General features: G+C 31.8%; 1 protein-coding gene across 2 annotated transcripts; it reads right to left on the bottom strand.

The window, feature by feature from the left end:
• Nucleotides 1-2,245: 2,245 nt before the first annotated feature.
• On the bottom strand, nt 2,246-4,000 carry LOC107897302 (dof zinc finger protein DOF3.6). Of its 2 annotated transcripts, none has more exons than XM_016822716.2 (3): nt 3,796-3,983; nt 2,777-3,620; nt 2,246-2,642 (listed from the first exon to the last, which is right to left on the bottom strand). In XM_016822716.2, exons 1-3 carry the CDS (start codon nt 3,844-3,846, stop codon nt 2,623-2,625), a joined length of 915 nt encoding a protein of 304 aa, XP_016678205.1. In that variant the 5' UTR covers nt 3,847-3,983; the 3' UTR covers nt 2,246-2,622. The 2 variants fall into 2 exon arrangements, with proteins under 2 accessions (XP_016678205.1, XP_016678204.1); XM_016822715.2 differs by having other exon boundaries at nt 2,249-2,642; nt 2,753-3,620; nt 3,796-4,000.
• Between the last annotated feature and the right edge of the window lie 13,997 nt (nt 4,001-17,997).

The raw sequence follows: 17,997 nt of genomic DNA, 5'->3' as shown, positions 1-17,997 counted from the left end.
TTTTGGTAACTTTAATGATAACGTATATTGAAATGATAATGGGGAGGCGGATAGGCTTGATAAAGCGGGAGTGAACCGGTGTAATGATCTGTTAACGGTATTTTAGTAAGGGTCCTGTTTGGCTATTGTATGCTGTTTGTTTTCTGATGCTGTGTTGTTCCAACCTCTCCTAGCTGGCGTCTCACATTTTGAGTTGTATTTTTGCTTCTTCTATGCCTTTTTATGATCAGGGTATCATTGGCACGGGGTCGGGATGCTGTTATTTGGTCTATGTTTTTGCTTGTTGTTTGAGTAGTTGGGTTCAGCTACTGCTTTTGGTTTTGGGTATTAGGACTTCGTATTATCGTTCCTTCGTATCTTGCTTTACATTTACCTTCCAAAATAATATAAAATCTCTTTTCCCTTTTGATATAATCAATGTGTTTTACAATTGATAAATGTTTACGAAGTTTGTGATTGTCTTTTTTTAATAATATCATCAATTTTTAAAATTCAAACTTAAATTATCTTCGGTAAAAAATATAATATATCTTATCATTACAACCAACATTTATTAATTGTTAATATCATCTCTTAAGATGATTAGATAAACTATTTAAGTAGGATGATGATGATTCTGTAATATTTAAACTTTGAATCCAGTTTGCCACTTTTTAGGGTGATTATATGTACTAATTGGACTAACTCTCAAGTTAACGAGTGCATTTTATTTTTTTGATATAAGGGTGATTAAATAAACACCACTAGTTTACTATCCTTGAAATGAGTGTGATAATTCATTTATTATATAATTATCACAAGTTTTAAATAACAAAGCATTTGATAAATAATAAGGTTTTGTGATTTTATTATTTAAGGTGAGTGATAACCTTCACCTATATTAATATTAATGCATGTTTTAAATATTGTTCATCTTCTACTTAATTTCAATTGTTTTTATTCTAGTTTTATCGTCGTACCTTGTTGTTGTTTTAAATTATTATATGCTAGCTTTTATATATATATAGTTTTGTCTTCCTTCTTCTTCTTCTTGTCTCATTCTTGCATATTGCTTCAAGTTTTTTTTTTAATTTTAAAATTTAAAATATTGTTTTATTTAACTTTTTTTTAGTTCATCAATATTGTCTTTCTTGTATGGTTAACTTTATAATTTGAAATGGATTTTGAAGTTTATAATTTTTGTTTTACTTAATTATTAAAATTTTAAACCTGATTTTAAAAAATTCTACTAATATTAGGATTGCTTTCAACGGATTCAACTTTTTCTTATAGTACTTTCTTTGATTTTAAAATATCTAATGGACTGCTTTCAATAGATTTGAGCACCAAGAGTTTGTATTGTTTACACTTGAACAATTATTTTGAATCAAGTTTTTTTTTTTTTAAATTTTTTGTATCGAGAAAACTGTTTCTCAGTTTGTATGATATTTTGGTCAAAACTATGAGACATATCTAAAATTAATTTGATGAAATGTTGTAAATAACGTAATTTGACTTAAATTTTTAGTTAAATGCGGTGAAATATATATATATATATATATATATTATTTCTTAGTTTTTAATCAAACGTTTAAAGATGTTAATAATAAGATAAAATACATTTATATTCTAACTCATAGTAAACAAATTATATATATATATATAACAATGTTCACCAACTAAAAAACGTTAATGTAATAACATCCATCTTTTATCTATCATTTTGAAACTTCAGTGATATTTAATGCAACATTTCTCTTTTACATCAAGAACATGTCCATTAAAAGTCCTTATAAGAACTAACTAGATTAACTCTTGAATTCTTACAAAATACATGTCTTTGATATAAAGATATTCAAACAAAGTTTATGAAAAAGAAAAAGAGATAAAACTCAAAATTATATATAAATTTTAATTTAATGTACAATTTGATACATCATTTTTAATTTGGTGCAATTACACATGATAAATTAATTATAGTTAAAATGCATAAAACTTTGATTTTGATTCAATTATACACATTTAAAGAAACATTAATTTACTTTTACATTGGAAAAATATAATTATTTGTGTATGCAACATATAAACTTAAAATGGTGTTAGATCGATAATGATATCAAAAATTTATGAAAATCAAATTAAAATAAAATTTATTTATAAAATTACATAAAATCAAAATTTATATATAACATCACCAAAATTCATAAATAATTTTAAAATTTATAAAAAAAATTGCTGTATTGAATTCCACTTCATGATTATATTAACTAACCAATCTAATTCTCCAAATTCTTTTAATGAAAAGTTGCTCGAATCTTTTAATACATTCAATTTTCACATATCAATTTTAAAGGAAATGATCACTCAATCTTCAGATCAAATACCAAAACTCTCTCTCCATTAGTATACATATAACATAATTTCTTACCACATTACAATAATAGAAACACAAGAAAAATAAAATGAACAACAGCAAATAATTTCAAGAGTCGAAATTTACCATTTTCTAAACTAATAATAGTCTTCTTTTAGTCCATTCCTTTTCCTATCCATCATCACTTTCTCATCATCATCAACTTGGAAACCTTGAATTTTGCAAAAGTTAGCATATTTGTTTATTGAAAAAAATCCTTATCTATGACTTCATTTCTCTTTGATGAAACCTGTAGATAATTTAAGCAAAAGAAAGCAAAGATTGGATTGGGTTTTGGGGTGGAAGAAAATATAATTAAAAAAAATCAAAAGAAATGGGTTATGGAAGAAGAGGTGAAACCAGAAAGATCAGTCCATGGATTACCACCACCAAAAAACCAGTATTGATCGTCATTTCCTGAATTCCCCAGAAAATTCCTTGATGGATTCAACCATGGAGATGGAGTTTCTTCCATTTTAACAGCTGACGACTCGGTTATCGTGCTCTCCAATGGCTTAGACCCAAGCTGCTGCTGCTGACCGGCATAACCTGTTGGCTCCATAGTTTCATTTACAAATGAATATAACCCAGTTTGAGGGTGATCCAAACTGGTTAAAAACGGAAATTGTTGAACTTGTTGCGCTGATCTCCAATCTGGTAACATTAATCCAATACCATTTGAGCTCATTATTCTAGTTTCATCGCCAAAAGCAACCTCAATATCACCAGAATTATAGTCTCCAAGATGATGTAAAGGGGCCAATGGAGGCAACTGTGGCGCTGCTGCTGGGTTCACGTGGCTTAACATTTCAGTACAACCATTAGAGTTGATAGTAGTGGCAGATGAGCTTGACCCGGTTTGGCGTTCAGATGTTACCGATGGGGACTTTGATCTTTTACGTCCTTTGCTTCGTTTGTTTCTTCGACAACCACCGCCGACCGGGACGTTCCTTAAGGCGCCGCCGCGAGTCCAGTATCGTCTGCAGGTCTTGCAAAAGTGGCGAGGCTGTGAAAGACTGTAATTGTTGAAGTAACAAAATTTAGTATTTGTTGATTCGCATCGAGGGCACTTGAGAGCTGACGCAGGGTGTGGTATTTTAGCTAGCCTGGCTCGTTCCACCATTGAACCAGGCCTAATACCACCTGCACCACCACCAGCAGATGGTGGAAGCTGAGAATTATGATGATTCTCGCTAGTGATAACTCCAGGTTGCTGAAGAAATGGTGGCTGCAGAATTTAAAGAAAAAGTTTTAAGTATAAAATATCAATATTCGTAGGAGATCAAATAAATGGTATATTCAAGTGAAGATTAAAAAAGAGTAGGAATATTATTTATCTCTAAATGGCATTTTTGTAGGGAAAAACCTATATGGGAAAGAAAATAGTTAAGAAAAGCAATTACCTGCTGCCAATTAGGAGGATCAAGATAGCTTGGAAGAGATGAGAAAACCATGGTTAGTGAGCTTGGAGCTTTCTATCTTGACAAAAAGGGTTTTTGAAGATAGGGTGAAGAATCACATCAAAAACAAAGGGGGGTTGCAGAGAAAGAAAAAGGAGAGAAAATTAAGGAAAAAATATAATGAAAAGAAGTGAATGAAGGAAAGCTTAAGGGTGTGTTTATTTATTTTGTTATTTTATCTTTTTTTCATCCCACTCTTTTTTTTTGTTTTTTCTAAAATTACAATAAGCATCGAATTAACTATCTTAACTCAAATTAATTAATTAACTAACAAATAATATCAATTTAAATATATAATCAACAATAAATGCTATTTTCTCTATTCTAAAGTGTTTCCAAATCAATAATATAGATTAATTATTTTAGGGTTAGAACATTTTAAAAAATAAATTAGTAATTAAGCTTAAAATATATTTTTAATTATTAATAAAATGCATGTCTTGAGAAAGAGAAGAAACCCTAGGTGAATATAATAATTGAATTTTATAGTTAAGGCAAAAATAAAAGTTGGTCTTGGTGGGGTGTCTTAATGGGTGGGTTTGTCACAATCAAATGTACCTTTATTTCTAGGGTTTGTTCCCTTGAGGATTAATTAATTATTATTATTATTTTGCATATAAAATGTAAAAGGATTTTTCTTTTCTTTTCTTTTATCATTTCATCTTGATTATTCTAGTTATATAATGGTACAAAGAATCATGTATACCAAATCAATTAGCAATGTCTATATAACAAGAAAAACACATACACGTAAACTAAATTTAAAATAGAATAAAAAGAGGGTTCCGAAAATTGATGTTCCTAATCCTAACATTTGTAGTATTTCCTTTGTTTAAAGAATCGATATCACCTTTGTGTACCCAAAAGAAATCATGCATGCATGTAATTATAATTCATACTAAAAAAATATAAGAGATATTAAAATATTTTACCAAGTAAAATAATAAATTTAAAAGATGAGGCAAGCTAATTTAAATATTGTTGTGGGCAGATTTATATTTGATATGTATTGTCAGCCACCATTTTATTAAAATAAATTCATTTTATACATTTTTACAAGATAACACCATTTGATTTAAACAAGAAAAATCTTGTAAGTCATCTCTATCCTCTGCCATTTTTTACAAATGTCAAGTTAAATTCTACACTCCCTTTTACTATAAATTTTAGTAATTTTCAATTAGATGTCTATAAATATAAATCATGAAAGACAAATTGAGTTCTACAATCTTTTCTTAGATTGAAAAGATAAAAAGGGATTTGATAGACAAAGAAGCTGATTACTATATGTGGAAGGATTAAGCAAAACTCTATAGTGATGCGTTCAATCTATTCTTGTTTTCTTAATCACACATTAATTGTTTACAGTTTTTTTTGATTATGCCTTTTAATTTTAAGTCAATAGAAAGTTTATTTTAGAAATAAGTAAAAAAGGAATTAGGATGATAAATGTCTCATTTATTCATTTATTAAATTTTCTTTTTCTCAAGATTTCATTTTTTAGATTTTCTTTTTGAAATGTTGTGGAGTTTAAAACATTACAAAGATGGTTAAATGGATGATACATATTAGTCAAAAAAAATTAAATTTTTTAAAGAGAAGATATATAGTAATATTTAAATCCTATGAAATTAAAAAAAATTCACTTAAAAGTAAATAAAAAATTAACCCTTAATTTATGCCCATTAAAGAAACTTGATCTAATATTTCATCACATTAACTTTGGTATTGCAATTTGAACATATGAGGTAGACTGAGTTCTGCTTGATTTAGAAAAAAAAAGAGTTAATTCATGGAAAAATGTAAAAGTAATTACAGATTGGCTGATTGTTATGAATAATATATATTTTACCCTTATTTATTTATTTGAAAAGATGGTTATAATTGACTGAATTTTAATTCAATTGGCATTGGTATTTATTATCAGTATAAAAGAATGTAGTTGAAGCATATTGAAATAAATTTATTTTTTCTATTAAGGGTTGAGAAGAGGCTATAGGTATAATCCAAAGAATCAGATTTTTAAAAAGTAATTGTAGGTAATCTTCTTCAGATTTTGAGTAAAAGAAAAGAGGGAAATTAGGGTTGGTTTAATTTCCCAAATGGTGGAGGTGGCCGTTGGGCTGCCGCCGTGTGTGGGAGGAAGAGATTAGTCTTCATCATATGGGAAGGGTGGGGTTCATTTTCACATTTTCCCTATCTCCCACCTCACATCCAATTGGGTTCCCCAACACATTCTTGCAGGGTTCTTCTCTCTTGGGGCCATCCTTTCAACATTTTATAATACATATATATATATATATATATGCAAGTTTTTGGTGCGTATATTTTTTGTTATTTTTAACTAGTAATTGTCTACAAATAAACCACTTTTAAGTTAAGCAGGAGTAAATGAGTTTAATCTAACTAGTTTCTTTTATTTTTAAATTAAAATTGATGTTTAAAAATAAAATTTAATTAGGTTTGAATTTAAATTCAAGATAATTAAATAATAAACTATTATATTGGTTCAGTTGGATTTCACCCTACCGGTTCAGGCAACAGAGAAAAAGGGAACATCATGGCATTGGAAAGGTCTAATTCAACTTTAAAGTGATAGAAACATGGATGTACAACAGCGCCCCCGCCCCCCCCCCCCCCAAAAAAAAAAAAGAAAAGAAGAAACATATATCCCATGACCTTGTCCCAATCTTCCATTGCCAAGGATATTTGTGGTCCTAACCCTCTTTTTTCTTTCAATAACTATGGTTATTCTTGATTTTTATTTCATCAAAATATATTATAAAATTAATACAATAAGATTATACTATATAAATATGATCAAAAATAAATTTTTAGAAAAAAAGGAAATTCATTAACGAGAAAGTCACTAATCAAAAAGCAGAAAGAGGATACAAAATAACTCAAACCCGAATCAACAGGTCCACTCCATACAACCAAAAAAAATTAGGCACGGACATAACATTCTCATTAAAATAAGTAATGGGAAAAACATTCCTTTCTCTGTAACTTGCATATAACAAGGCCGCTTTCACTACCGAATGGGCTGCCTTGTTGGCACATCGATGAGTTCACTAGGAGGTCAGGTGCTAGAAATGGTCTTTTATCAACTAACAATCATGTAGAAACACACCTAATTCAGATGCATCAGATAATAAGCGAGTCAAAGCAAATATAACAACCAAACAATCGAACTCAAAAAGTACATTGTCAAGGAACAACATTTTTAACAATGATAGTGCCTCCTGGATAGCATAAGCTTCAACAATGCAAGGATTAAAGTGAGCGTACTCAAACCCTGAAAAACATTTCAGTACTCGACCTATAGAACCCTGAACTACAACTGCATAACTCGTCGCTCTATCCTACTCAAACCAAGCAGTGTTGGCATTGCATGATACATGCACGGATGGGGTGAAATTTATTAAATTTCATTCATCGAATCTGCCAATTTTCAAGTTTGGACAATCATTCAACTTGTGATGACTTTTAGGATAGGATTCAAACATTTTTGAGTTGAGATGTCTTCATAGTGTTCGAAGATCTATCTTTTAGCTTCGAAATACTCCTTGAATCACTCGATTTCAAATTTGGGAGCTCAAGTTATGACCATTTTAGAGAAGATTGGGAGAGCAGAATTTCTGGACGGGATTATTATTAAAATAACGAGTTTCTGAATTTTAATTCGAGTTTAAATCATATTGGATCCGATTTTTAGGCTTAATTTTTATTATATATGAGCCAAATATCATATTTATTAGGTCTTATTATTTCATTATTTCATTATTCTTAATTTTGGATATTTTAAAGCATTTTAAGTTATTTAGGAGTTTTATGTCAACAAGAAAGTTTAGTATAAAACTATTTCTTATTTAAGTTAATTAGAGTTTCAATATACTTGTGTACTTAGCTAGCCCATATAAAGGCCTCTTTATTGTACACAATTCATATTTCATTCAACAACTTCTCTCTTTGAGTTTTGTTTTCAAGAAATTCTCTTGAGTTTTCTTTTAGAAGAGTTTTCTTTCAGATTGTAGGGATTACCTTCAAGCTTTTTCTTTCCAAGTTTTCTTTCTTGGAGAGGAAATTAGAGCTATTTGAAGGGGGTTGAGGATTCATCTGGTTTCCAAAGGCTCCTTAGGACTTTTACACACCACTTTCCATCTATCTTGTTTAGTTTCTTTATTATTTTGTTATGTTTTTTTTATTTGTTTCTAATCTTTAATCTAGATTGCTTGTTCTTTTTCTATAATTTATTATATATTTTAATTGCTATCCTTTTTAATTTTTAAATCTAACTTAGATTTGCTTGTGATTCAAGTTGTGTTAAACTCCAAGTTCTCTTCCATTTGCCTAGAGCCCTAAGTCAAATCCTGGACTTGGATAAACTTATGATCCTGTTCCGTACGTGTCCCTATCATTTGGTATCATTGCATTTCAGTACACCCACAGTTGAAGGTTTCCATCCCACCACCTCAATATCTCGTGACCTATCAACCATTCCATTAGCAATTTACAGCACATAATTAGCCCACCAACACCAGCTTTTGCAACAGTAAACACTCCCGCCTCTTACAACTAACTAAACAAAAAGGAATCCGAAACTATTACAACAGACATCGCTTTAGTGTCATGCTCTTTCCAAATTAATAAATTTTTGTGTACCCATATAATCCATAACAACAAAAGACTTCTATGTAGAACCTTAAGCTTTGCTGAATCAATGAGCACAACAATCAAATCCGAAATAGTCCCATGGCTGAGAGAGTATCTAGCCACTCCAAACAAATTGGGCATAAAGGCAAAGCAAAAGTACATGATCCAAGCCCTCAGGATCCCCACACTGTGCACAGAAAGGAGCCAATGAAAGTCCTTTCTCAACCAACTGAGTACGTGTTGGCAAAATTGGCAGATACATCGCCAAACATAATCCTTAATCTTTAGTGAGAGTTTACATCGCCGCTAATTCACCCATACACTATTCATACCAAAATTACTATATTTCAAACGCATGTTAATAGTAAGCTGATATGTTGAGTTTACACTATACCTTCCATTCATCTAAAATACCAAACAAGCTGATTCACTATTGGAGTGTAACTGACAGGAATACTAAGAAGACACAATGCATCATGGGGCTATAAGATCCCTTCAACCAAATTCCCATTCCAAGAGTGACCATCCACATTGAACAAGTCAACAACCCTCAAGTCCTCAAAACCTGTCAACGAAAGTGACTGAACAAAAAAGTCCCTATCATCAACAATCCATGGATCATTAAATAATATTATATCTCGGCCATTTCCAACTCGCCATCTAGTCCATCTACAAAGTAAATGTTTTGCCATAAAAATACTAGACCAAACAAACGACAGATTACTACCTTCACATGCATCAATAAAAGACTTATTTGTAAAATATTTTTCTTTGGAGAATTGACAAACAAATGTAGATGGATCCATAAGAAAATTAGACAACTTGCTTGTAAAACTTTAGTGTTTGAGTTAAAATATTAACAAATTAAAAGTAATAACATATATGCCTTGTGGCATATAAGTTTAAGTATGATATTTTCATCAAACAAGGCATAATACTTTAAATCCAATCCATGAAACTTTATAGAGATTTCATTAAAAACATTGTTTTATCATCAGGTATTCTTTGTACATGTGTAAACTGTAAATTATATAGGTTTTTTTAGTAGTTTATGACACCTTTTTACTTAAAAAATAATATTAATCTCGAGCATTTGATAGTTAAAAGGGTAAATTTTGCTCATATTAAGATAAGGGGCATGATTTAACAAAGAATGTGATTCTATGTTATTTTGCATTAAATATGTGCATAATTTAATCATTTAATTATTTTATATGATATATTAATTTTGATTTAATTTCTTGCAGTTGGACCAAAGAATTATGAATGGTTTATTTGTTAAATCCACATGGACATGAGCCTATTTTTCATTCTACATGGACAATAACATCAAGCAAATTTGGGTCATGATGAAATTAATTTGATCTAATTAAAATTGGTGCAATTGATGAATAAGTCTAGCAAGAATTTGGGTCATCAACCCGTCCAAATAAGAGAGATTGAAGCCCAATTCGACAAGGGCATTTGGGCAGCTCAAAATTCACTTTCGGGATATTTATTCAGAGATTCTCACACTTGCAAAACATTCAGAAATCAAACCTCAACAATTGCCCTTGAAACCGTCCACCATATTGCTTGATTCAAGCATGAAATCATGCTTGAATCAAGTAACCAACAACTACTCCTTTTCACAATATATGGCCAGCCAAGCGTGAGAGCATATCATGGGATTCAAAATGCTATTTCTAGCAAACCTACTAGCCATCCCTCTAGTATAAATAGAGCCTCTCATTCCACTATTCAATGATCCTTCAATCATTCTCTGTTTTATCCTTTGACACACATTCATCCATCCTTTCATTTCTCTCTAACTTTCATTCTTTTCCACCCATCCCATTTCCCTATTTAGCTAAGTAATTCTTAGAGAAAAAACTTTCTCTTCGCCAGCCATCTTAAGGGGCAATTTGTGGAGGAGCAGTCATGAGAATTAGAGGAAGCCTCAATAATTAGTGATCACACTATCAAAGAGTTTTTTATTCCTTTTTGCTTTTCCTTAATTATTCATTATGTTTGCAAATTGCTTTGTTGTTTTTTCATTAATGGTGATAGCTTAATTTTGTTTAGCTAGAATGATTACATTAATTTAATAAAGTTCATTTAAATTGTGTTTATGATGTTATGTGCCTCAATCGTTCACGTTTTCAATTAAATTCAAGTATGCATTTCATTCATACGTTGTTGAATGCATTAGAGAATTAGTTGAGTGACCTTAACCAGATAACGACTAATGGAAGAAATAATTGAAAGGTGCATGCTTAATTTAGATCCTAATACGATTAAATTGAAGGTTCATAATAACTTGAAAGAGCTTTATTGTCTTGCATAGTTTTTAGGTTTATATGATTAAATTGTTTCAAACCTAACCTGTCCCTATTTCTTCACATGAATTCTAAGAAACCCTTAGTTGAATATGATCAGTAAAATGCATGGTTTTCTGAGTAAAATATTTTGAAAGGACTTAATTTTGGTTTCAAACTCATGAAAGATCGAGTTGCCTTGGATTATTTTTCTGGAATATTGTAAGCACGATGAAAATGAACTAAGTTAAATAATGTAATTTTTCTGGCCTATGCATGTTATCATTATTAAAATCTTTTGAATTTTGCTGCTAAATCCATATCATCCATTTTAAGCATTCATTTAATTTACATTTAGGTTAACTTACATTAGGGATCACTTTGCATCTAGTCATTTATTTTTTCCAACACTCAAAATTATTTTGTTTTTCTTACTAAATTGTTAATATTAATTTTGCAAAATATTGATTAACATATACAATCCCTATAGAGACGATAACTCTTATACTTACTTATTACTTGATAATGACTGTGTACATTTGCACATACCACGCATTACAATATGTCCTTCTCAAAATACATTTAGGTGTGGAGGTTGTGAAAAAGGAAATTCAGAAATTGCTAGATGCCAAAATGATATACCTAATTTCTAATAATAAATGGGTTAGCCTGGTTCATGTAGTGCTTAAGAAAATCGGCATGATTGTAATTAAAAATTTAACAGGTGAATTAATTCCCACTCGGGTCCAAAATGGGTGGAGAGTCTGCATAGGTTACAAGAAGTTGAATGCTTTAACTTGAAAAGATCACTTTCCATGTCCTTTTATTGACCAAATGCTTGAACGTTTAGTTGGTAAATCTCACTATTGTTGTTTTAATGGCTCTTCAAGTTTTTTTTCCAGATTCTAATAGCACCGGAGGACCAAAAGAAAAATTATATTTATGTGTCCTTTTAACATAGTCGTCTATAGACAGATGCCGTTTGGACTCTGCAATGTGTTGACCACGTTTTGGAGGTATGTCGAGAAAATAATAGAGGTATTTATGGATGACTTCATGGTGTATGGTAATTCTTTTAATGGATGTCTGTCAAATCTCATTAAGATACTGGAAAGATACCTAGAATTTAATCTCATTTTGAATTATGAAAAATGCTATTTTATGGTTGATAAGAGATTAATTTTAGGATTTATTGTATCTGCAAAAGGGATTGCTGTTGATAAGGCCAAAATTGACGTTATTAACTCACTTTTGTACCCCACGACAGTAAGGGAAATTCTTTCTTTCCTTGGCCATATAGGTTTTACAAACGTTTTATTAAGGATTTTTTGAAGATTTCACGACCACTCTGTAACCTCTTGTACAAAGACAAAGAGTTTGAATTCAATCAAGCATGCAGGGACGCATTCGATACTTTCAAGAATAAGCTTATTTTAGCTCCCATAATGCAACCACCAAATTAGGATTATCCTTTTGAGATCATGCGTGATGTAAGTAATCACAGTGTAGGAGTAGTCTTTGGGCAAAGAATCGGAAAGGAACCCTACGTCATCTCTTACGCTCTAAAACATTAGATGCCACCCAAAACAACTATTCAACCACTGAAAAAGAATTATTAGCTATTGTTTTTGCTTTGGAAAATTTTAGATCATATTTGTTAGAAACTAAAATCTTTATTTTCCTGACCATGAAGTTTTAAAATATTTAATCGGGAAGAATGAGACAAAGCTGAGGTTGATTAGATGGATTACGCTTTTACAAGAGTTCGACCTAGAGATAAAAGATAAGAAAGGGTATGAGAACTTGTAGCAAACTACTTAAATCAATTACCGCTCTCAAAAGATGATACGCCTCTGAAGGATGATTTTCCGAATGAGAATCTATTTACGGCACAAGTAGTTTACCCATAGTACACAAATATGGTAAATTACCTCACTACAAGTATTATCTATTCTAACTTATCACGCTCTGAAAAGGACAAAATCAAACAAGATTCACGGTACTATATTTGGGACAATCCCTACCCATGGAAATATTGTTTTGATTAGGTAACCAGATGATGTGTCACAAAAATCAAGGTACAATCTATTCTAACCTTTTGTCATTCTTATGCTTGTGGAGGACATTTCGATTCTAAACGTACTGCACATAAGTTACTAGAGTGTGGATTATTTTAGCCACACATTTTCTGTAATGCTTACTTATTTTGTAAGACTTGCGAGAGATGTCAAAAGGTAAATAAAATTCCCTCTCACATATACATGTGTGTGAAATTTTTTATATATGGGGCATTAATTTCATGAGTCAATTCGTTTCATCATTTGGTAATATTTATATTGTGCTTGTTGTTGATTACGTATCTAAGTGGGTAGAAGCTAAAGGCACCCATCGTGATGATTCTAAAACTGTAGTGAAATTTCTGAAAAATTCTATTTTTTTCTAGGTTTGGCACACCAAGAGCGTTTATTAACGATCGAGGAACACATTTATGTAACAAGAAAATCGATGCACTATTGAAGAAGTATGGGGTAAAACAACAAGTGGCCACAACTTATCACCCACAAACAAATGGTTAAGTAGAAGTTTCAAACCACAAAATTAAGTTGATTTTGGAGAAAATTGTGAAACTGGATAGGAAGGACTGGAGCTTACAACTAAATGATACATTGCGAGCAGACAACACTACTTACAAATGACCCATATGCATGTCACCTTACCGACTCGTATTTGGTAAACCATGTCATCTTCCACTAGAGCTGGAACACAAGGCATATTGGGCTATCAAACAATGCTACATAGAGTTGGATGCCACATGTGAATATTAAAAACTACACATTCAAGAGCTCAAAGATATCTGACGTGATACATATAAAAATGTTCAAATTTATAAAGAAAAAACCAAGACGTTTCATGACCAGAAGATATCTTGTAAATAATTTTTAGTTGGACAGAAGGTGTTGCTTTACGATTCCACACTAAGGATTTTTGCAAGTAAACTTCGAACCAAATGGCTAAGTCCTTTCATTATTACTCAATTTTTTCCTCACGGTGTAGTAGAAATTAAGAGTGAAGAGTCCAAAAAATGCTTCAAGGTCAATGAGCAAAGGTTGAAACCTTTTTTCAAGAACTTCCAAGTGCATGTGATGGAAGAATTAATTCTCGAGGAGCCAAATGAATAAAATTTCAGGTCGTCAAGTTAACGACGTTAAACAAAAGCACTTTTTGGGAAGAAACCCATATTTATTTTAATTTATTTAATTCTAAATTCCGTTTAATTTAGGTTGAAAATAATAATAAGATTTTTAGTTAATCCATTTTAATGTGTTGTTTCCTAGGAACGTTGGTGGAGGTTGTCATTTTCATCCAAAAATCATATTTTTATTGTGGTTTGGATAGGCCATGTTTAGTGCTACCATTCTTTGCCACATACCATACCCAAAACCAGCCAAATAAATAAAAAAAGAGCCCAAGCAACCAAATCTGGCCTAAAGAGCGAAAAAGAAAAAAGAGCCCAAAACCGACCCAAACTAAAAAAACCCAAAATGGTTAAAAAAATAGATTCATGAAACATTACGTCTTTTTCTTTTCCTTTACCATACCTAAAATAAACCTTAAAATTTCATTAAAAACCTCACATTCTTCACGTTGCCGTTGCCACTATGTTTGGTTGTCATTCTCCTCCCCCTTCACCTTCCTAACCACCGTTGCTTCTTCATGCCCAAAATCACCATCCACCATCCTCAAAACACTAAACTATCGCACCCCACACCACCGCGCTTCAAATGTCATTTCGCCGCTTCTTGAAAATAACAAAGACACTACCCAAAAATACCAAAAATCACCGCTCCCCAAAGCCCTTAGCCATCATTGTCCTAGCACAACCACCGAGCACTGCCACTACAGCCATGGCTCGAACTAGAAATCAAGCAATCAATGATTTTTTGGCTTCTCTTAATCGAGGTCACAACCAATTTTCAACACAACACATAATCGACATTGATGATGAAGATTTAGAACCATCTCCACCGCCACCGATACAAGTTGTTGGACCGAGTCAACATCATTTTTGAAGGAGCTCAACATCAGACGAGGTAAAAAATCCATGAACTAGTGACGCCCTAGATTTCCAATTGATTTTTCCATTGCTAACATATCCAATAGGATTTAAGATGGAACCAACACCTCTGATGTACAAAAAATTTGAATCAACACAAACAACCTTCTATACGTCGAACGAGAGCAACCGCTGTATGTGCTCGACAACAACCTTCACACCAACCAAGTGAAGAGCTAGTATGAACTCTAGGCAGTACTGAAGCTACTAGTATGCTGAGTCTGCCAATTAGTCTGTTCGAAGAAGAGTATCAACCACCTAGAGATAATAGGTACGACCATCGATGGTGCACTGACACGAAGCTATTGGAGGCGAAACTTTGGGGATTTCTAAATTTTACATTCCCAAAATACCGCAAGAGATATGACAAAATTTGACATCGCCTAATCCCAGTCTATAAGAGTATATCTCTTTTTACCCTCGATATAATTAGTTTGTGTGATGATGATTTCAATATTATTGGTTGGACATCTTGAGCGAATATTAAATGTGTTGCATTCTATGAACTCGTATATGAATTTTTATGCAACATTTAGTTTCGATATAAATGTCATGAGGGCTATTGAAACCCAAGACATTATCAGCTTCCGATTGCTTGGTAATACATTTAGAATGTTAGTTTCAGATTTCAACATAGCCACGGGTTCGCTAACACTAACGATGCTCAATCCGATTCATACCATACCACTTTACTTGTCATTCCTAGCGATGTTGTTGTCGATGCTGCTGATTCGACTCTGACTAACTCTATATTCTGCACTTACCATTCTAATATCTCTAAAACCTTACCAGTGCATGAACCGGCCCTAAGATCCATTCATAGATTTCTTGCTTTTAGTTATTCAAGTTATATCAAAACTTCGTCTACCCTAACAAAGACGAAATTATTATTCACGCACTCCGATTAGAGGGTCAATTTAGGATTTTGGTTTGCATGTGATTTCCATGTTGTTTTACGAGCTCACATGTCACTCATTCTTAGCCCATATATCACTCATTTAGCCACACAAAATTTTCCATCTGGAATTGATTTCTTATCTCTTTTATGTGCATATGTTATGGATTTTTTAGATGAACATTGTTTAGATTCAATGGGATTACTTGCTGGCACCACTACTACGTTTTATTTTGTTCCCACAGGTACATAAACTATTCACAACAACAGAGTTTTTCATTGACGACACAATCCAACTCCTAGGGTGTAAGAGGAGCAACCCTCTTTTGCTATGGAGGAACGAGTAAGCTGTATTAAGGCCCACCTAAATACAATGGGAGCTCATATATCAAATATCCTCGCTATATTGAAAAATGACCACATCCACCACCTTCCGCCAAATTAAGACGATGAGTACACTTAACCCTTCTCTTTATTATTCTTTTAAAAATGCATATTGAGGGCAATGTGGGCTAAGTAAGGGGGATTCGTAGGACATGCTATGCTATTACTTGTTCTTCATTGCATATGTTAATTCTTTAATGAGATTATTCTTTAATTTGTTTTGAAATTGAATCTTCAATTCCTATGCTTAGTTAATTCAAATAATTGGGTAATTCACGAATATTTGCTTATTGCTTAATTTGGTTGCTAAGTGTTTTGTAGAATTGAAAATATTGTGGCTAAGTCAATATTTCATGAAAATAGTTAGATCTTTAAATTTGCTTAATAAAAGTACTCGAGTCTTATTTAAGTAATTTTATCTTCTATAAAAAAATAATTGAAATAGTAAAATATATATACAAACTCCGCTAATGGCTTAGTTATGAGTGAAGATTTCAGAAATGTGAGCTAATTGAGTAACCGGGATGAGCTACTTGGGTTATCATCTCATTTCGCGTAAAAAGATTTGAGTGAAGAATTGAAACTTGCAACATTCCACTAACCGAGTTGCCATGAGTAAGGAAAAATAATCTGTTTGAGAGATATGTCAAATTGAGTAATCGAGGTGAAGTGCTTTGGTTGTCATCTCATTTTGTGTAAAAAGATTCGACCACATCCCAAACTTGTTGAAAAATTGATTGAGAACGATCACCTTGCAAGTTTGCTTAACTTTTAATTTAGTAAAGTAGTTGATATTTTCATGTTGTTAGGATTTTATAAAATGCTTGTTGGTTAAACCTAGCAACTGCTTATTCATACTTCACTTAAATTGTTTGCACTATGCTTGGTTGTCTAAGGACAATTGATTTCAGATTTTTTTTTGAATGATTTATAGTATGGGAATACACAACATGCTTGAGGACAATCATTGGCTAAGTAGGGGGATTTGATAACAAGCTAATTTTGTGTGTTTAATGTACTTATTTTTGGTCAAATGTTGAATAAAATGATACTAAGCTTGTAATTTCTTATTTAAATTTTATCAGGACACAATTGGAATGCCAAAGTTCAATAAATCAAGCAAATTAGGCTAACTTGGAACAAAAATTAAGAAAAATGGGCCAAATTGAAAAGTTACAGAATTGGTGGCTAATGGAAAAAATCAGACTTTGATTTTGTCAAATCCTATGATTAGAAAAATATCTGATTTTTTTTTGTTGTTAAACATAATTTTAGGAGGAAGTCATGCTAAAATTAGCTTTTGAGAGGTGTATAAAAGCCTTGTAATTTTAGCTTGGAGGCATAGAGTCTTAAGTCGTGAATACAAAATAGTTCTTTTCTTTCTTATATCTGTAGCTTGTCAAGTATTCTTCCAATTCCTTTATTTTTCATATTTTTGTACAAGTTCTCTTTAACTTCCCTCTCTTTTTCTCCTATCAACATTACATTAAAATCCATTCTCATAACCTTATAAAGCATGATTAATATCATGTTCAATTAATACCCATTTAGCTTTAGATCGGGCATCGTTCCGGTTGAGAATCGTGAGAAATGAATCTGCTCTAAAACCTTACAACATAGTATTCATTATCTCTCCAGAATATGGGATAGTCACATTCGTCTTTTAAAGTTAATCCAATTTTAGCTTAAAGTGCACGTTTTAAGGAAATTGTTTTGGTGTACAGTTGGGAATCATTCATTTATTGTATTCGAGTTCTCGCAAACAAATTGGCGTGTCTGGATGCAAAAATCTAGTTGGA

The sequence above is a fragment of the Gossypium hirsutum genome, chromosome A05, assembly GCF_007990345.1.
Source record: "Gossypium hirsutum isolate 1008001.06 chromosome A05, Gossypium_hirsutum_v2.1, whole genome shotgun sequence".
Taxonomy (NCBI): Eukaryota; Viridiplantae; Streptophyta; class Magnoliopsida; order Malvales; family Malvaceae; genus Gossypium; species Gossypium hirsutum.
Note: the sequence above shows the minus strand (reverse complement) of the source record. Positions and strands in the feature narration are given on the sequence as shown.